Source organism: Pangasianodon hypophthalmus, chromosome 11, assembly GCF_027358585.1.
Source record: "Pangasianodon hypophthalmus isolate fPanHyp1 chromosome 11, fPanHyp1.pri, whole genome shotgun sequence".
NCBI lineage: Eukaryota > Metazoa > Chordata > Actinopteri > Siluriformes > Pangasiidae > Pangasianodon > Pangasianodon hypophthalmus.
In genome coordinates, this window is record NC_069720.1 from 17,783,579 (window position 1) to 17,804,501 (window position 20,923).

General features: G+C 38.6%; 1 protein-coding gene across 14 annotated transcripts in view; it reads left to right on the forward strand.

Annotated features, from left to right (window-relative positions):
• The window catches only part of mcf2l2 (MCF.2 cell line derived transforming sequence-like 2), a 79,398-nt gene that overhangs the window by 51,581 nt on the left and 6,894 nt on the right, over window positions 1-20,923 (forward strand). For 12 of the 14 annotated variants that reach the window (XR_003403373.3, XR_008302819.1, XR_008302820.1 and 9 more), the window contains 14 exons: window positions 1,965-2,034; window positions 2,155-2,247; window positions 2,355-2,447; window positions 2,523-2,648; window positions 3,791-4,012; window positions 7,210-7,302; window positions 7,632-7,710; window positions 9,555-9,609; window positions 9,786-9,883; window positions 14,625-14,723; window positions 15,901-15,984; window positions 18,062-18,133; window positions 19,484-19,573; window positions 19,715-19,830. Coding sequence is in view for 10 of the 14 variants with exons in the window: in XM_026924621.3 (XP_026780422.2) it covers window positions 1,965-2,034; window positions 2,155-2,247; window positions 2,355-2,447; window positions 2,523-2,648; window positions 3,791-4,012; window positions 7,210-7,302; window positions 7,632-7,710; window positions 9,555-9,609; window positions 9,786-9,883; window positions 14,625-14,723; window positions 15,901-15,984; window positions 18,062-18,133; window positions 19,484-19,573; window positions 19,715-19,830 (1,390 nt within the window). In the remaining 4 variants the exon portion in view is untranslated. The remainder of the gene's footprint in view (window positions 1-1,964; window positions 2,035-2,154; window positions 2,248-2,354; window positions 2,448-2,522; window positions 2,649-3,790; window positions 4,013-7,209; window positions 7,303-7,631; window positions 7,711-9,554; window positions 9,610-9,785; window positions 9,884-14,624; window positions 14,724-15,900; window positions 15,985-18,061; window positions 18,134-19,483; window positions 19,574-19,714; window positions 19,831-20,923) is intronic. The other 2 variants (XM_034308483.2, XM_026924677.3) reach the window with 2 other exon arrangements.

Below are 20,923 nucleotides of genomic sequence, written 5' to 3' on the forward strand. Positions count from 1 at the left end.
TGGAATGCTGACTGTGCCCCAGGCCTCCTCACCCACCATCAGTGCCTGACCTTACTAATGCTCTTGCGGCTGAATGGACAAATCCCCACAGCCATGCTCCAAAATCTAGTGGGAAGCCTTCCCAGAAGAGTGGAGGCTGTTACAGCAGCAAAGGGGGACTGAATCTGTTATGAGATGTTCAGCAAGCACATATGGGTATGATGGTCAGGTGTCCACAAACTTTTGGCCATAGTTCAATCAAATAGGAAAATAGGCTAAATGTTTGCATTTTAACTTTTGAGCTAGTTTTAAACCTTAAGCCACACCAAATGCATCGTAAAGCAAAGGAGCTGATATGACTTTGACTAAAACTGATAGATAAAATCAGAGTTTTGTAAGCATGCTCACAGTCTACAATGTGCTAGAACAGCACTATTGAAAAACCCAGTTCTACTTCAGAACAAACACAAGCTTCTTTGGAGCATTTCTCACCCTTTCAGTGGGTTGAGATTTTGTCCATTGCGCATACAACTTGAGGTAAGAGTAACCAAGGGCCTGTTCAGTGGAAGAACCAAAAAACAGTATGTATTTATTTAAAGGAGTACCTGGGCCTCCAGGTTCTTATCACCACTGTTAAATTCTATCATTTGTGCAGGGTCACAAAATGATAAACTATTAACACCAATGCCCTAGGCTCTGAAATTATAATAGGACATTTCTAGGAAAAAGTAGAAATAATTCAGGTGTAGGTAATAAGATTTATTATACTGATTACATTTTTCAAAATATATATCTTAGGAACACCCGTAAACCTGCTCATTAGTGCAGTTATCCAATCAGCCAATCATGTGGCAGCAGCACAATGCATAAAATTATGTAGATACAGGTCAAGAGCTTCAGTTAAAGTTCACATCAATGGTAGTTCTGACTGCAAGGTTTATATTAATACACTCATTCTGATACATTTCTGTCATTAAAAACATACACAGGGACTTGTAGGGTGGACACTACAGATAAATGGATTAAAATCCACCTGCCTTTCCACTCAATGGCAAGTGAAACAGTGAACAGTGATTCATTTCAATCAACAATGATTCATTGATATTGAATTGATCATACCACAGAGCTGTGGTATAATGTACATCATTATGAATCATCATAATGTTGTACATTATACCACAACAGAGTGGTGGTATAATGTATGTCATTATGATGATTCATAATGATGTACATTATGTGTGTAATTATGTGTGTAATCATTGATATGGTTACTTTTTCTGTGACGAGACGTTTATTTAGCATTTTTAAAAGGAGACTCCAGTGTCAGCTTTGTAACAGTAGGATGGAAGGCTTTGCAGTTTCTCTGTAACATGACAAGCATTTATTTTGTCTTATGATCTTCAAGAGAAAAAGAGGGAAAAGAGACACATGAGCACAAACAAACAGGAAGAGAGGGAGAGACAGACACAGGAGAGGGAAGAACAGAGAAACACATGGAAATGAAAAAGAATGTGAGCCCCGGCCCAGACAACGACAGTTTATATCTGCTATAATGTATGCAATAACAGGAACCAACTTGTTTCAGACGGCGTTGTGGTCAGTAACACGAAACCTTGCAAATTTTGTTTTCGCAAGAGAGAATAAAGCGAAGCTTGTGAGGAAACAACTGATACCATGACCTAAGTGATAACAGGAAGGTGTTTCACAGATATTCAACAACAATAAACATAACTATAAACAGACAAAAAGAACAATACGTCATTAATTAATAAAGAAATATAATCCTTGGCAAATTGCTGTGTTATGTAATATGAGTAATATAGCATTTCAGGATATGCTGCTATTGGAAAACACTGCCCATCCTTGATTATTTTCCTATAACAGTATGCCCTGTCATTTTTTATTCTTTATATAACGTAATAACATTTGAATTGCTCTTGCTTCCTTCTCGTGTCCTTAGTTATTCCACTTGTCTTTTTTGGCAGGACATTTCTCAAAGAGCTGGAAAATTGCATGGAGAAGCCAGAGTTAGTGGGAACATGCTTCTTGAAAAGAGTGAGTAATTCCATAAGGCCCCAAAGAAAGCAGTCACGCCACAGGCCGTGCACTGACTCTAGGCTCTAGGATATTGCTTGGATTGAAAATGAAAGGCTGTCTGCCTCTGCTGTCCCACAGAAAGAAGAGCTGCAGATCTATGAGAAATACTGTCAAAATAAACCTCGGTCTGAGGCTCTCTGGAGGCAGTGTGGGGACAGCCTGTTCTTTCAGGTGATGCCTGAATTCTTATACTTTGCCTTCACAATTCTCTTCTTATTTTTTCTCTTTTTCATATATAATAGACGATTATGCACATGTAACAATTCCTTTTGATACAGGAATGCCAAAAACGGTTGGACCACAAGCTCTCTTTAGACGCATACCTGCTAAAGCCTGTGCAGAGAATCACCAAGTACCAGTTACTGTTGAAGGTAATGTGTCACGTTTTGGATTACGTCGTTATTTGGACTTTGGATATCTGAAGTCGATTCGTATGTGTTTTATAGGAGATGCTGAAATGCAGCAAGAACTCAGAGGGCACAGCGGAACTAGAGGAAGCTCTGGCCACCATGTTGGACATCATAAAATCTGTCAATGATTCAATGCATCAGATTGCCATTACTGGCTTTGAGGTACTTGCATGTAAAATTCTGTCTCCATTAAAAACCACTTTTAACACAATGTGCACAGAGGTCTCTTGATTTTCAATAGTTTTTCCGTCATCAGTTTTCTTACATCAAACACTATATGTACCAAACGTTTGTAGACACCTGATCATCACACCCATATATGGGTCTTCCCCAACCTGTTGCCACAAAAGTTGGAAGCACACTATTATATAGAAAGTTCCTCTTTGCTGTAGCATTACAATTTCCCTTCACTTGAGCTAAAGGGCCCAAACCTGTTCCAGCATGACCATGCCCCTGTGCGCAAAGCGAGCTCCATAGAGATATGCTTTGCCAATGTTGGAGTAGAAGAACTTGAGCAGCCTGCACAGAGCCTTGACCTCAACCCCACTAAACACCTTTGGTTTGGACTGGAATGCTGACTGTGCCCCAGGCCTCCTCATCCACCATCAGTGCCTGACCTTACTAATGCTCTTGTCAAATTCCCACAGCCATGCTCCAAAATCTAGTGGAAAGCCTTCCCAGAAGAGTGGAGGCTGTTACAGCAGCAAAGGGGGACTGAATATGTTATGAGATGTTTAGCAAGCACATATGGGTATGATGGTCAGGTGTCCACAAACTTTTGGCCATAGTTCAATCAAATAGGAAAATAGGCTAAATGTTTGCATTTTAACTTTTGAGCTAGTTTTAAACCTTAAGCCACACCAAATGGATCTTAAAGCAAAGGAGCTGATATGACTTTGACCAAAACTGATAGATAAAAATCAGAGTTTTGTAAGCATACTCACAGTCTACAATGTGCTAGAATGGCACTATTGAAAAACCCTATTGAGCCTGTTCAGTGAAAGAGCCAAAAAAAGTATGTATTTATTTAAAGGAGTACCTGGGCCTCCAGGTTCTTATCACCACTGTTGAACCCTATCATTTGTGCAGGGTCATGGAAATGATACAACCTGTTCTACATGTAAAATTCTATCTCTATTAAAAACCACTTTTAACACAATGTGCACAGAGGTCTCTTGTATATTCAGGGTGTGTGCAAAGGCCTCTTGAATATGATGCTATTGCTGCAGTGTCACGTGAACATCCTTGAGCTAGAAATCATTACAAGAATAGTACATAATGGTGATGGTATCTCTCCTATCTAGGGTAATTTGAATGACCTGGGTAAGCTGCTCATGCAAGGCTCTTTCAACGTGTGGACAGACCATAAGAAAGGTCACAATAAAGTAAAGGACTTGGCACGCTTCAAGCCCATGCAGAGGCACCTCTTCTTGTACAATAAGATGATTTTGTTCTGCAAGAAGCGTGAGGAGAACTCAGATGGTCATGAGAAATCCCCATCCTACAGTTTCAAGCACTCTCTGAAGGTATGGACTAAGGTTTTGCCCTTGTTTATATCTTCATTTGTGACATTTACATGTGGGATACAAAATAGGCTAGGTGTTGTCTATTTGCTCTTACTGTTTCTCCTCCGAGACACTTTGAGACATATCAAATACACAAAAAATGCTGTAATCGAATACATAAATACAGATAAAACACAGTATTTGTACTTTAAAACTACAGATATAAGAGTAGCATTGGTAAAACATAATGTTAGCATTCTGCTGGATGATATCTAACACTAACTCTACATATACTTTAGAAACCACACTGATAATATGCACTACATTTTGAACAGCCAATCAGTTATAATACATCTTTTGTTTCTAAAGTATTACTGCACACCAAGTTATATCATACAGTCTACTGATAAAAACTTAACATACCTAAGAATAGTTATAGCAGCCTTGCCTGCCAGCTAGGTAGAGAAAATATGATTGATGAATAATAAGGAGCATCAAAATAAAATATTTTGTAATGTATAAATATAGTTTTATACATTTTATACATCGTACCCTTTCTGTTGATGAAGGTAATATTAATGTTGACTAGCTACAGTACAATATCAAAGAGGTTTACCTGCTAGCTACCATCCAGCTTGACAGCTAGCAAAACAATAAATGATGAATATTAAGGCACGTTTAACCACAGTGCTGTTGAACGCTCGATTCTGATATGTTGATTAATTTTCTTTAACAGCAACTCTGACAATAGTTATTATCTTTTCTATATTAACAACTTACACAGGAACTTCTACGGAGGATGTTCCATATGGATTAGATAAACGTGTAAAAACGTGTAATATAGTGTAATAACTCTGAAATTTTCTGTGAGGAGACATTTATTTAGCATTTTTGGAAGAAGTCTAATAGAACTGAGGACAGGCAGCATTGCAGTTTCCAGTAACATGACAAGCTGCATTTTTTGTCGTAAAGACTGGTGAAGGAATGACTGTTTATGTGCTATGACCTAAGTGATAACTAACCTGTTTTACTGACATTCCACGACATTAAACGTACAGTCCCCTCTGAAAGTACTGGAACGGCAAGGCCAATTATTTTGTTTTTGCTATACACTGAAGACATTTGGGTTTGAGATCAAAAGATGACTATGAGATGCTAGATCAGAATTTCAGCTTCCATTTCCTGATATTTACATCTAAACAACTTAGAACATGGCTCCTTTTGTGCCAAACCACCCTTTTTAGATTGAACAAAAAAATTGGAACAGATAATCTTAAAGTAAATAACACTTAATATTTGGTTGCATATCCCTTGCTTGCAGTGACTTCAGCAAGCTGGCGACCCACTGACATCACCAAACTGTTGCATTCTTCTTTTGTGGTGCTTTTCCAGGCTTGTACCACAGCTTCTTTCAGTTGTTGTTAGTTTTGGGGGTTTCTTGCTTCAGTTACCTCTACAGGAGGTGAATTGCATGCTCAGTTGGGTTAAGGTCTGGTGATTGATTCAGCCAGTCTAAAACCATCCACTTTTTCCACTGATGAACTCCTTTGTTGTGTTGGCAGTGTGTTTTGGCTCGTTGTCTTACTGCATGATGAAGTTCCTTCCAATTAGATTGGATGCATTTCTCTGTAAATTGGCAGACAGAATGTTGCTGCAGACTTCTGAAGTCATTCTGCTGCTAACATCATGAGTTACATCATCAATAAAGATTAGTGAGCCCATTCCAGAAGAAGCTTTGCAAGCCCAAGCCATGACACTACCTCCACTGTGCTTGACCAGTGAGCTCATATGTTTTGGATCATCAGTAGATCCTTTCTTTCTCCACATTTTGGCCTTTCTTTCACTTTGGCAGAGGTTACTCTTGGTTCCAGAACTTTTCTGGATCATCTCTTTATTTCTTTGTGAATTCATATCAGACCTTCTGATTCTTACTGCTGATGAATGGTTTGCATCTTGTGGTATGGCCTCTATATTTCTGCTCTCGAAGTCTTCTTCAAATAGTGAATTGTGATACTTTCATCCCTGCCCTGTAGAGGTTGATGCTACTGACTGTTGTGTTTGGGTTTTTCTTTATGGCTGTCACAATGTTTGTCATGAACTGCTATTGTTTTCCTTGGCCGACTTGTTTGATATCTGCTTGTTGGTACACCAGTGGTTTCATTCTTTTCCAGGACATTCCAAAATGTTATATTGGCTATTCCCAATGCTTGTGCAATGGCTCTGATCGATTTTCCCTCTTTTTTCAGCTTCAAGATGACCTGCTTTTCTCCCATAGACAGCTCTCTGGTCTTCATTTTGGTTTATCCATTTTAACAACAAATGTAGTCTTCACAGATGAACCCCAGGGCTCAAATCAAGAGTAGACATTCAGAACTATTATCAGTCACATGTTCCAATATTTTTTATCTCTTGACCAAATGGGTGGCTCTAGATGTAAATATCAGGAAATGAAATCTCATATTCATCTTTTGATCTCAAACCCAAATCTCTTCAGTGTATAGCAAAAACAAATGAATTGGCCTTGCCATTCCAATAAAATGATAAAAAGTGCAACTTGTCAGGCCACATCACCCTGCCGTGTGCTTGATTACTTTCCTATAACAGCTTGCCCAGTCATGTTTTATTCCTATAAACGCTTATTCAACATCCGGAAATAAGTGTTAAAGGAGTTGTTCAACACGTTTTTGTGTCCATTTCCTCTCAGACAAAGAGGCAGTTCCTGTTATAGAACTGAAACAATATTTTTCATTGGAAATGTATGCAATGTCTTTCTGTTTAGATTCTGAGTTTTTCAGTATGTCCTTTTCAGTTGCATAGTTTCAACCTGAGGTTGAAATATCTGGTCATTTTTTGAGAAGAGAAACGCCATAAATCTTCTCAAACCAAGGACCATCATGTTAAGTTTTAGCCCTTGAAGCTAATGAAGCATCGCACAGGCTTCATCTAAAAATTCATGGTAACTGTCACTGAGCTCATATTCTGGGAAGGTTGTCCTACACTAATGCGTTATTTTTTGCTATAAATAAAACCTTTGATACTAATCATTTACAAATGTCTGGATTCAGAAATGCCATTTAGGTCTCAGGATACCAGCAGATTCCTTTGGTTTTCAGCAGAAAAATATACATGTGCAGGTTATCCATAATGGAAGCTTTGTTTTAGCAATAGAGAAGTGAAATATACTCATATAAGGATATGTTTGATGTGTTCTGTGACAGATGAGTGCTGTTGGAATCACAGAGAATGTGAAAGGAGACGCCAAGAAATTCGAAATCTGGTACAATGGGAGAGAGGAAGTCTACATCATTCAGGTGAGGGGCAGAATAAGACATGAAAAAGTGTTTTGCTATTTGAACCCTCAGTCATGTACAATCATGTTTATTTCTGGCTTTTGTAGATGTTTTTTTGTGTCTGTCGTGTGTCTGTAATGCAAGATTTGACTTTCAAATAAATTCAAAAAGTAGACAGAGACCATGCATGCACAAAAAGCACACCCACACAGCACAATGCCACCACCTGCACTGTCTTCGAGCTTCTTGCAGCTCTTATTTTATTTCTTTGGTTGACCACTGGGGGGCACTGTTGATTCTCAGGATGCTGCATTGAGTCACTGGGTGAGTTGATTTGCATTCTCTCTCAGGCCTCCTCCATGGACGTGAAGAACACGTGGGTGTCCGAGATCAGGAAAGTACTGACGGGCCAACTGGAGGCGTGCAAAGGTGTGTTTTTCACATCAGGGTCAGGAGTCACTCGCCCTCACACTGAAACACAACTCAGTCATACCTTGGAAAGTCTGATGCATCTTACATCACACATGCTGGAGGACGTGATTACAGAGGTGGATGGTGTAGGATGTGTAGCAGAGATTGATCATTTCTGTATTTTATTAATATTTTTGTTAGGATTAAACTTTAGGATTAACCATTGACCTAGATCCAAAATTGTTTCCTTCATTTGCAATACATAGTATGTAAATGTATTCATACTTGCTGAGCGTTACATAGTTACACTGCAGGCTAAAGGTTAGGAAGACACTGAAAGAAAGAAAACAAAAACATTGTATTTTTTTTTCTTTTTTTTGTGTAGCCCAGATTGGGGGGTTGGGGGAGGATGTCAGGTTTGGGGAACATACCACAATGAATTCCAGCTGGTATGGTAGTTTTAATTGTTTATCATCTGTTTAAATAGCCTGTAGATTGGAAAGTCATGTAGGAAAGTCAGTGACTCATGTTATACATGAATTTCAGTGTTCATATACAGTATTTGCTCTCTGACAGTGACAGCTCTCTGCCAATGTAAGGACAACACAGACTGACAGAAGCATGTCTACTTTTACACAGGCACTACCAAAGCAGCAGCCCTCATTCAAAGAGAGAGATACGTAGCATAAATGCCCAGGCAACAGCGATTGCAATGTGGTTTTGTTTTATTAATCAAATTGCCACTGCTCTGGCTTGCTTCTGCATGCAAAATTACTCTGAAACGAGATCACTGTTTACCAGTACAGAAGGGCTGTCACTGTAGTGACCAACCACGGCCTAAAATGGCTGGCAAACAAGAACATTTGGGAAACTGACGTGTTACTAATTGAAAAAAATTGCAGCCTACACTCACTTGTTCACCAAAAGATACACACTTTGACTCAAACAGGTATTTTCAACATAGAGACAAATAAGTAATACTTAATGTACTCTATTATTAAAGTCAACCAAAGCTTGTTTTGAAGGCCATGTTTTTTTCTTTATTGAATAATTAATTGCCTTCAATTTTATGACCCCACTCAACCCCCCTCCCCATTATTTGCATATTGGAACACAACTGGCTCTTACATGTTATGATGCAATAACACTTACCAATCACATGTTCATTACTAACTTTTTCAGCTATTATTATTAACTTTTCAGCTCCCCCAGAGCACTGAAAATATTACTCACCACAAACATGTTTTATAAAGCTTCTGCTGAGATGGAATTGCTCACAGATATACTGTGATTCACAGTAAAACTTACATTTAATGCATAGGCCTTAATGCATAAGAAGTGTAGGGCCACATCAGCTTCTGGTCTAGCATCGCCCTCCTGTGGGACCTCCAAGGAGTTTTGGTGTAGTTTAAACACTGCAAACTTAGTACAATTATACAAAATAGTACATGAGTTTATAGTATAATAACTGATTCTTAATTTGTTTTATTATTTTTTTTAGTTAATTAGACTCCTTGAAGGTTTCATGAACTGTGTCAGGTGTGTTACATTAGGAATAAAAAAATTTTAAAAAAATAGTCAGTGTAAGTGTATATATGTCACGGCAAACCAATGGAAACTTTTTTGAAACACTCATTTGGTTAAACTGAATATCACTGAATATGTTGTATATACAGTACATATTGCTGCTTTCTACTGTGTCAGTATACACACTGCAGCATATCCTCTTCTCCTCTGCTGCTTTGGTGCACTGTGCTTAAACGATGTGTATCCATCATTAAACTCAGAGATTTGTACCTTACTGTTCAGTGCTGTGGGAATATCCAACCCTTGAACAACCTATTTCTCTCTTACTCTCACAGAGGCAAGTCAGCTTCATCAAAGAATCACCGAAAACATTTACCATGCTCCCATGAGGTACTTTGTGTTTATGTGTGTGTCTTTATATATGTGTGTGTGAGCCCACCTAGATAATTGATCCATCTTGGTAGACTGCCAAGCTTTCTGCATGAAGCCTGCTGAATAGTCATTCAGTGAGGAGAACAGTGTGGCTCCCAACTCTTATTTGTTCACACTGTGCTTTTCTCTGGCAGGAATGTTCGCAAAGTGGCCCTGAGGCAGTCAGACTCCTCCAGCCCAGAGACAGGCTACAAGCGCAGTGACAGTGGCCCCAACATGAGGCAGAAACGAGGTGAGACCCGCTTTGAGGAGCAACAGAAGAATATAATAAACGGCTCAGTTTGAGATTTCGATAACAAAGAAAAGCTCTTCAATTAGGGAGCAGTACAAACCGATAAGTGAAATACAGTTTGTCTGGCCATGAGCAGCCTATTGTACAGCTACTACCTGCTTACCTACTGTTAACTATTTAGGCCACCGTCTTTAATTGTGAAATTATTTGTAATTCCAAAGGGCTGCCATCCAAGCTCTCATTCATGGATAATTGAGTGGTATTTGGCACCACGTTCAGCTCTCTCTCAGAACTGTCTCTCTCACTCATGATTCTACTGCCTCCTGAAAAAGTCCTTAAATGATTTATAAGGATAATTATTACTTATTATACCACAGTGTTTTTGAATTCTCAAATCTGTTTGGTCAGAAGGTTTTTCTATAACAGCATGACTCTGAGAGTATTCAAATCAAAGGTATATATTAACACATTCATTCTAATGTTATTGTTTCTATAGTAACAGCTAATTCACAAGATCTTGTATGGTGGATCCTCCACATAATCTAACACTAACAAAACAAACAAAAAGAATGTTATTTAACAAAAACAAATTGTTTATATGGTGAATTTTTCTGTAAGCAAGCGCCTGTTTAACATTTATAGAAGGAGTCTCCAGTGGCAGCTTTTTGTAATGGTTTGTAAGTTTTCCATTATTGGAAAGTCTTCTGGATGGAGGGCTTTCCTGTTTCTAGGTAACATGACAAGCTGTGCTTTTTCTCTTATTAACTTCAGTGAAGAGAAAAAGAGAGACTGGTGAGACTGGTGAAAGAATGTTTACAGTTAGTAACATAAGGGATAACAGGAACTAACCTGTTTCGTGGACAGTCCACAAAATTAACTATAAACAGATTAAAAGTACGATATGCCATTTTAAAATAAATAAGCGCTGGAAAATTGATGTTGTTTAAGAGGAATAAAACACTTCAGACATGCTGTTATAGGAAAATAATCAACCATGGGGTGGTGTGATGCCACTTCATTTGAACTGTGGATCCTAGGGTTATGGCTCCACTGGTCACTCAAATTGTGTGAGTGTGCACAGAGTCTGTTGTGTTGGAAAAGGTACACACTTATGAGGTGTATCAAAGGAGTAAGATTGTTCTTGGATGTCCGTGAGGGATTTTTCAAGTCAAACAGATCAGATCATTCACAGATCAGTACGTCGAATCAAATCTTAATCTGCTTGAACATGGAGCGTTATTTATTGGTATAGTGCCATATAACACCAGATAACACTGACCCGTTGCTAATTTGGTTAGACGTGCATGATTTACTTACTGCATGATTAACTTCTTACAAAGTTTCACGGCTAAAAACAAACAACAGTATGCACATACAGTACATGGGTGGAGAAGCACAACAGGGCCGTGACATTCGAAATATGCCAACTCAAAAGGATTTTATAACCTAATTGGAACGCTGCAGTTGGAACGCTCTCATCTCTAGACACGTTCCCCATCTTAGCACAAATGCAAGGCCAAAACCATATTTTCCTGATTTCATTTGAAGGCTTTGAATTGCTGTCCTTTTTTTACATTTTTTTTTTTTTTTTTTACAGTTTTTGGATGAACACAATTTATGTCACCCTACTTCAATATCAGTAGACTTCTTCTCCTAACTACTAACTAAATACAATGGACTGAAATATTTTATCATTTATATCATTGAGGTGACTCCATTGTACCTGGAACATATTACAGTGAATAGAATCACTAATTAAAAATGCATTGCTGTCATGGAGACCAGAAATTAGCTGATATAAACTCTATGTACTAGAGACTCACACATGAGAGAACACCTACACATGGCATTAGAGGTCATATTTGTTATTCCTGTCAGCTCTCGGAGTCTATAAGTGCACTATAATCATACATCATTAGAAAAATGACACAGCACTAAGCCTCTGGTGTACTCTCTGTTCTTAAATTGAATGAATAGCTGATTTGTTTGAATATTGCAACAGCACTCCTAACCAGAACTCCTTATATAAAGTATTCATTCCAATCCAGACTTGTGTTACAATTATGCTGCTTCCTTAGGTTCTTGTGCACTTGTAATTTTCTCTATGGAATCTATGGAATTTCACATTCCTTTAGTAAACTTGTCAAAGGAGAGGAGTGATACTCCACCATTATAGGACAGCTATATGCGTTAAGTCACACAACAGCCCTACAATTAAAGATTGTCAAGCATTAGCTTGTTAAGTACCGTCTTCTTCCTAATTTAGTGTTGGCCATCATAAGACAAATACCAACCAGGGAGGATGAAAGCATCTTTTTGAACAAAGGGTAGTGAAACACACTTGGAAGAAGGCGATATCCACACTCTTCCACATACATGAGCACAGATGCCTTCATGTAACTATTGTCACTGTGATTGACATTGGGATTCACCCGCACAATCTCCAGACGATAGAGTGAGCCCTTTTCTCACCACTCGTGTGCTCCTGTGCCTCTTATTTTTTTAAAAAGTACTACATCTGATGAAATTTATAAAACAATGTGGTTTGAAGGTCCAAATTTCTGTTGAATGTATTACAATTAATAAAGCCTTTCATCAAAATATAACTCAGGATGGCTAGACTTACTATCACAATACATTGATCTTCTAAATGCTGTTGTCGTAAGCTGCAGGAGTAAACCCTATGTGTGTAAGTGATTCTGACAGGTATGTCACCCCTCTGAGGACAAAAGGCCTCTTCATCGGCCCACTGGCTCAAAGCTGTGTTAATAAAGCAGGAGAAAATGAGCTCTGGGAGCAGAGCGGTACGATTTGCTTCGTCCTTTATGCTGATTGGCATCTGCACCTCGTGCCTCACACCAGCCCCTGTGCGCCAGCACAAATGCCTCTGAAATCTGTTATCAAACTGAAACTTCAAAACAGAAAAAAACCTAACGACTGGCATGCTTATTTTCAGACTGTTTGAGTCACACATTATAGATATAGATTTCTTTGCAGATTTAGAGCTTCATGAAAAACAAAATGCTCTGTGCTGTTTCGGGCTTAGCTACTGTTTGTGAAAATGATTTATTGATAATTATTTGAAATATTAGCAGCTGCCTTCTAGCAGAAGTATCGCTCCACTAATGAGACTCAAAGATTTATTCTTTAGCAAGTGATAAGCCACATACTGTGGCACAATCTGGCTGTTTGATTTGACAATTGTTGTGAAAAGAGTGATGACTAAAGCTGTGAGCTGTAGGCAGAACTTATTTTGTCCTCTGGCTTTGTTATGGGCCTGGCTTTTTAAAGTTTTCAAAGTTTCACTTTGAATATTCACTGTCAAAATGTTCTGAGCAGTCAGACCCTGTGTTCCTCAAGAATGCGTTAGTTTCAAAAGGGAAAACTGCTTTGACATCACTTTAAGATTAGCACCCCAGACTGGCATGTAAGCTGATGTGTTAACGCTGTTGGAGAGCCTGCGAGTCTGCAATTATGCTGTTTTATTACAATTGTGGCACTGCTTCTGTAGGAAAGGCGTTACAAGTCCTCTTCAAGGGCACACAGCGAAATTAGTTTGCAGAACTAACTGTCCTTCACACTCTTTGGAAGACAGCTGACATGGAACTTTAGAAGTGATGTAAGATGTTGCAGCTGACAGTCTGTCCCAGGATGAGTTGCGTTTTGCTAGTGTAAATTTGGTAGTGTTGGGTCCAGCTTTTCTATAGGATGAAAATTTACACATTGCGTACATTGCAGCTGACTGTTATTACTATATTCCCACTGGAGAAGTTTAGCCGCTGCATTTTCTGAAATGCTTCTGTCTTACAGTGCTTACAGCCTGGCATGAAAGTGGTGTTTAACAGTTAATTTTGTTAAACATCACAACCACAAGAATCAATCACAGGCAGTGTAACACACTCAGAGGAAAGCGCTATCTACCCTCTTCCACATACATGAGGCAGCATAACACACTCAGAGGAAAGCGCTATCTGCCCTCTTCCACATACATGAGGCAGCGTCACATACTAGGAGGAAAGCGCTATCTGCCCTCTTCCACATACATAAGGCAGTGTAACACACTCAGAGGAAAGCACTATCTGCCCTCTTCCACATACTTGAGCTCACAATTGCCCGCAGTGTCGCACTGATTGACAGGGGAAAGACTCCCAGTCACTGATGGTTATGGCATTGCTCTTCTTGACTTCATTTTTGGGATTTCACATAGTAATGAATGACAAAGGCATTTTGCATGTGTGCAACCTCATATTTATACCCCAGAGAAACAGGATGTGGTTAAAGGTAACAACAGATTTCCTGAAGACTGAGAGCAAATTACAAATAATATTTATAATATTTTAAATATAAAATAAGATTTCCAAGAATGACAAATTGTTTGCATTTGTGTAAAATATTCCTTATGTCAGTATTTTGGCAGATATATATTTTTATTTAAAGAGAAAATATTATTTAAAAAATAAGAATTATTTTTTTTGTTTGTTTAAACTGCAGGAAAACTATGAACATATAAGATGATTTTTGTGTTCTTCATGTACCTATTTCTATAGAGCAAAATCTCTTCCATTTAAGACATGCAGGACTTCAGAATATCACTGAAATGTTGAACTGACCTGTTAGATTGTGACATTTAGGGCCTCTTCTTACTGTGCATGCCTTCTCCCTGCCTCTCAATCTCTGTCACTTCTTCACTAACCCTTCACTTACTAGTATGCTTCTCTCCTTCTCCGCTTGCCTCCTTTAGCTGGTGCTATGTCCAACCTTAGTTCAGACCCATCCTCAGCTTTGGCTAGAAAGCGCTTCACCTTACATGGCCTGTCCAATCGCAGGTCCCTGCCATCAGGTAATGCTACAAAGTCTTTGCCATTTTCATGTCTTACATCTCACGTGTCCTTCAGAGTGCAGTCCAGCCTCAAACTGTCTCCCTTCGTACATATCATGATAAATCATCCTCATCGCCATCCTTGTCATTCATCTTGTCGTTCACGCTTTTCTTTTTCTACCATACGAAAGGCAACTAAATAGACCACATGAACCCAGGGTGCTCTTTGTCAGAGCGGGAGAATTATTATCACACTCTTAGATTCTCAAAGGAATTCAAATGTTAGCAAAATAGGCCAAGTGGTGCATTGAGACAAAAGAAAACATGAAAGGTGAAATTCCCTGCGCTCAAGCAAATGTCATAGTGTACTGTTTCAATGTGCCTCTGTCGTGCTGTTGACATTTAAAAAAAAGATGTGTATTACCATTTTAGGTAGATGTATTTGATTCAAGGTTCCGCTTCAATTTTATTGCTCAAAGGGCTGGCTTGGACATGCACTCCTACGTTGTATAAGATTGTTTCATTTGATATAAAGCAATCTTTGGATATGAATATGTACACTCAGATAAAAAAAATAAAAATAAAAAAAAACTTTTCATACTGCATACTGCAGCAGTTTACGTGTAGCTTCCACCTGGTAGTTTGATTGTGTAGCTCATCCTCGAACATCCATGTCTGTGATTAAGGCCATCAGTATACGAATTAGTCATGGTGACATTTCAGGACAGCATGTCAATATTACACATATTGGCTTCCTAAGACAGCTCCTGCTTGAGAACTTGAGGCTGCCAATAAATTTCATCGTGTTAGCATATCTGTCAATGATTTTTCATGCAGGGCCTATGAAGCAGTGGACCGCCGGAGTGTCCACGGTCTGTCATTATCATCTCACATTTCCTTTTCTCTGCTTAATTCATCCTGCATTTGTCAGTTGCCAAATCATGCGTTTGGCCGCTGGAGTGATTCAGTAAATAAAACAGACTATTTAAATTAATAAAGTTTTCTCTCTGTGTTGGTAGCGACAAAAACAACATCTGCCCTTACATAGCTGAGTCCTGTGGAAGACAGGAATCAATACTTAGATACAGAGCATGGTTTTCATCATTTGCACACAGAATGCTTGTCTTCTCGATCGCTCTAATCTTCCTTTCCTCTTTCTTGCCTAATTAGTAACCCTTACCCTGCTTTTTTGCTCCAGAGCCGACGCCTAAGGAGGCCGAAGTCACTCGCCGCTTCTCTTTAGCCTCCTCCCTCAGTGCTTCCTCTACCACACGCACAAAAGGTACCTGGATGCCCATGTTTCCATATGTACCTAGATGCTGACGTTTCCTCTCACTAGACTAGTGACTCATAAAGGCCAGACTAGTGACTCATAAAAGAAAATACAACAGACATTTTTTCACATTTTTTAAAAATGTATAAAATGCATGAAATGAAGATTCACATAAATTCCAGCCACTCAAAAAAATGAACCTGCACACATACGTCAGCATGGTGCATGCAGTTTACGTCTCAGTGACATCAGCACAACATTGTCTTTTGATTATCTACCCTTGAGTGTAACGTGTTGCTTAATCCCATCGGTGTTGTAATTCAGCACCCACACTCACCACTGTATAAGCAGATTCATCTCCTGTAATGCTACATTCCTCCTGTGACTAATCAACATAATCTAATCTAATCTTTTTTTAGCCATTAACACACCACTGTCAACAGTCAACAACTGAATAAATATTCTGACTTTTCTAAAGCTGGCTTTACACCATACGATTTTCAGCCTGATGTTGCTGTCCCAGACAAAAATTGCACATTATTGAAGAATTCTTTGGTCGTTGAAACATTTGGGACTTAAAAGAAGAGCGGATTGTTGTATTGTGGGAGCAGAGAGAATGTCTCTTTAATATCTCATCACAGTTCCGTCAAGTCAGAGCAAAAAGAGACGTGGCCTGGAAAGAAATAGAGGATGAATTACAGCTTCCAGTCAAGTAGCTAGCTAATTAGGGAGCCAATGTGTAGAATTTATTTACAGTTATGACTATTTGAATATTTATATCATGCATCCAACCAACCCCAGGCCTTGCGGATTGACAACATAAGCAGAATAATTTTCTATAAACACGGGTCTGTCTGTTGTTAGAAGATCATCATTGTATAATTTGACATGGAGGAACAAGTAATAATCCGAAACTGGGTTTGCACTGTGCTTACACTTACACTATGGAGTACTTAAATTAGCACGTTTTGTTATTTAAAAAAAGCAATTATTGTGTTGTCTGTGTGTTTTTCATACTATATTACCTCCCCTAAGTAAGTAGTACTGATAGTACTCTTAGTCCATGACCTAGTGAGCCAGTATCAGTATCTGTATTTATTGATAGAGACTTCTGTCGCTCTGGGTAAGGACGTCTGCCAAATTCCATAACTGTAAATGTAAAAGTATTACAGAAGTCTTATTTGTCACAGTGTATGAGATGATGCCAGTAAAATCTCGGTCGAATTCTATAACAGACTGTGTGAAGAGGTGTTCTTCATGTTAGATTATAGAATGAAGATCCTCAAATTCTCATTCTGCTTATGTCATCAATCAATGCAATCCGGTCTCGTGCGTAAAATGGCCTTGCATGAACAAAAACATTCGTCAAAGTGATATTTTTTTTTATCATTGCCACTACAATATTTGTAGCTATCTGTGCTGTCCTCCTGTTGGTGGAGTTTAGATGAGTGTCATAGCAGCAGTCACACTGAGAATTTACTAAAATGTTATCTGATACTGCCAGAATTTTGTCATTGACTGTCTTTGCGATGGCACTAAATATGTTGCCGGTGAGCATTTCACCTTCTGCATTGTAAGATCGCCATTCTTAACTATTGCTGTGCAATTTACGTCTGTGACAGCAAAATCTGCAATAAAGCCATATTTAAAAGACCTTTAAAAGTCTAAAACCAGCTTTAGGCTATAAAAAACTAAACATTAAGAACATCCATTAAGATCTAAAAAGACATTGTGCAGGTGTTTTCCTCATTAGCAAACAAGCTGCATATTACGTCACCGAGATGTCATTTGTGCACGTTGTGCCGATGTTGCCTAGAGGTATGTGTGCTATTTGGCATGGTGAGAAAATGATATTTAAAAAGAATCTCATCAGTAAGAAACAGCGACTCTTAATAAGCTGACATTTAGAAAGTAGCATATTCTTTCTTGAACTTTGCTTCTGCCGCTGTTTGCGTGTATTATGAGGAAACTCTATGCCTGCAGATGAGTGAAAGCTCATTCAATGCTCATTATCTAGGTGCTCTTTTCTTTGTCAGAACAGATTGGCAGCATATTTGCTTTAATAAACTACCATTGCTTCACTCAGGTCCTCTTTCTGCGACCATTAAAAGCAAGAGACACCAAATTAAGAGTGACCCCACTCCGTTTGGTTATCAAGGTATTATGCAGAGAAGCAAGAACCTGTGCATGTGGAATTTCATTTGTAATACGTGTTTGAAGTGATGGAATGACCACGGTTTGGGTGTGAGTGTCTGATGTGCTGTGATATGTATGTGCATGACGTCATGGACAGAGAGATTGCTGTTGTAAATTGAATTCTTCGTTGTTTTTTTCACCTAAATGTGTTTTGTAATCGAATGTGCTCACTGTGTATGTTTTTTTTTTTTTGATAGGGGCTATTTGCACCTTGGTGAAGAAATACATATTGTTTGTGCCCAATTTACTCAGTGCCAATTCCGACCCTGTCTTCCTCTATAACACAATAGCCACCAATTTGAGTGCTAATACATTGCTAGCAAACTTGACTATTGCATTACACAATATAATCATTAGCTAACTTGCTATAAAACTTGTTAGCTAATTTGCTATCTACCTTGGCTAGTGATTTACACAGTATAATGGCTAGCTATCTTGCTAGCAAACTTTGGCTAGTGATTGACACAGTATAATAATTAGCTAACTTGCTATCAAAGTTGGCTTGTAATTTACACAGGTTGATGGTTAGCTATCTTTCTAGTGAACTTGGATAGAGATTTACACAATGTAATCACGCTAACTTGCTATCAAGCATGGCTATTGCTTTACATAGCTAACTTGCTAGTGAACTAGGCTAGTGATTTACACAATATAATGGTTAGCTAACTCATTAGCAAACTTGACAAGTGATTTACACAGTATAATCATTAGCTAACTTGCTAGTGAACTTGGCTAGAGAGTGACATAATAGTAAACAGTCTCTAATGACAGTTATTCTAATGCTTAGCTAGCTTGCTAGCAAACTTTTCTACTGGTATTATTTACAGGGTATAATAGCTATACTGATTATGGTTTCTTGGAGACTTGGGCTCCTGACCTGGGCTAGAGAACCTGACTAATTGTTTTGATGACATATTTAACTTAATGTTAGCTAAATTGCTAATGCTTTGTTTTTAATTACATCATATAATACTCAGCCCATCATTAGTTAGCTTGTTAGCTACTAACTTCTGATTTTTGATGGTAAATTTGTGCAGTGTTTGTTTAGTGTTTGTTTAGTGTTTGTTTAAATGTAAGTAGCTGGCTAGCTTAGCTAATGTTGCTAAATAAGGAAATGGCAATACTGTTAGGCAAGCCCACTTTTAGTTTCCAAGGGTGCAAATAGCTGCAGTGTATTTTGTTGTTGTTGTTGTTTTTACTGGTGATGGGGTTTGCTACAGATTACTTGTGATATTTGCATGCTTGTGTGTGGTGCTGTGCCGTCCCACAGTATCAGATGCGGACATTAATTAAAAGGGTACTTTTCTCGCAGATTCTTTGCGAGACGCTCTTCCTGCTGACAGCAAAAATAAAGGTACAACAAGTACCAAGCCTACTGTGCCTAGGTCCACCTCTCAGCCAGGTAATCCTCAGAGAAAGAAAGAGAGACACTGATGTGTCTGATTCTCAAGGCTCCTTTTTTGTAGAACCTTTGAACCCTCCTTTTTCTGAAAGTGTAGCTATTTTGTTCTTAATAATTCATGTGATCTTTTTTTCCCTCAAGGATGGACCCAGCGCCGTTTACCATCAATGGACACCGAAGACTTTGAGACCATCCCATCCAGTGCTGAAGAGCTCTCAAATTCCTCAGACGGAGACGAGGACAGCAGTAACAAAAATGTATGCCGTCTTCCCATATTACTGTCTCTAATGCATCGAGTTAATAGTAACCCCTACAATCGACAAATATGCATCAGCGGTATTAAAAAAGTGTTATCTGCATTTCCACCCTTACTCATTCCCTTGAAATTTTCCCAATCTCTTAAGAGAAAAAACCTTTAATGATGCATTGCTATCTCAGATGCTGGTTATCGAGGTTGACAAGACTTGACATTTAACAAACCAGAAGTGATAAAGCTTATCCTGCTGTGGGCTCTCCTCCAGTTTTAAATACCCCGGGGCATCTGTTTAATCTGCCTAGAGGATGAGAGCAAAAGATCTGATTAAGAAGAGATACTCAATCAGAGCACCATAGCCGAGAGCCAGAAGCCACCATCTAATACATCCCACTGAGTAAAAGTTTCCCTTTTAACTCACAGCCTCACCACTAGATGGCGCTGTTTAACAGTTAAAATTAGCTAAAATTAGTTTTAACCGAACCTAACCAGACCATTTTTTTCTTTTCTCTCATTTTATCCTACATGACTGTCTTAATGTGTTTAGTCTGCATCACCAGTGTCTGCTGATTCTGTTTGAATCAAAATGACATAAGGAATAAATGACGAAACACGATGGGACGAGCTCTTATAGGAAAACAAATCATGGGCCGACCTCCCAGTAATCCACCAGAAGTGGATTGTTTTCTTATAAGAGCACATCCAAAAGTGTTTTATTCCTCTTATACCACAGCGATTTGCTGAGGATTGCAATTTTTGTTTTATTAATGAATGACATGCTGTGCTTTTTTAAGCATTTATAGTTGCATTTAATGTCACAGGATGTCCGTGAAACAAGTTACTTCCTGTTCTCACTTACTTTATAGCTGTAGTTTCATCGACTCAACCACTTTGCTTTTTTTTTTTAAATAAGACAAAATAATAAGACAAAAACGCAGCTTGTGAGAAACTGTAAAGTCCTCTGTCCTCAAGACTTTCCCGTGGTGGAAAACTTACTGACCATTACAAAGTGCTGACACTGGAGACCCCTTTTTTCTGAAAAAGAAAAAACAATATATAAGGCATGCATAAATTCGATTTGGGGGAAGAGCTTTGTC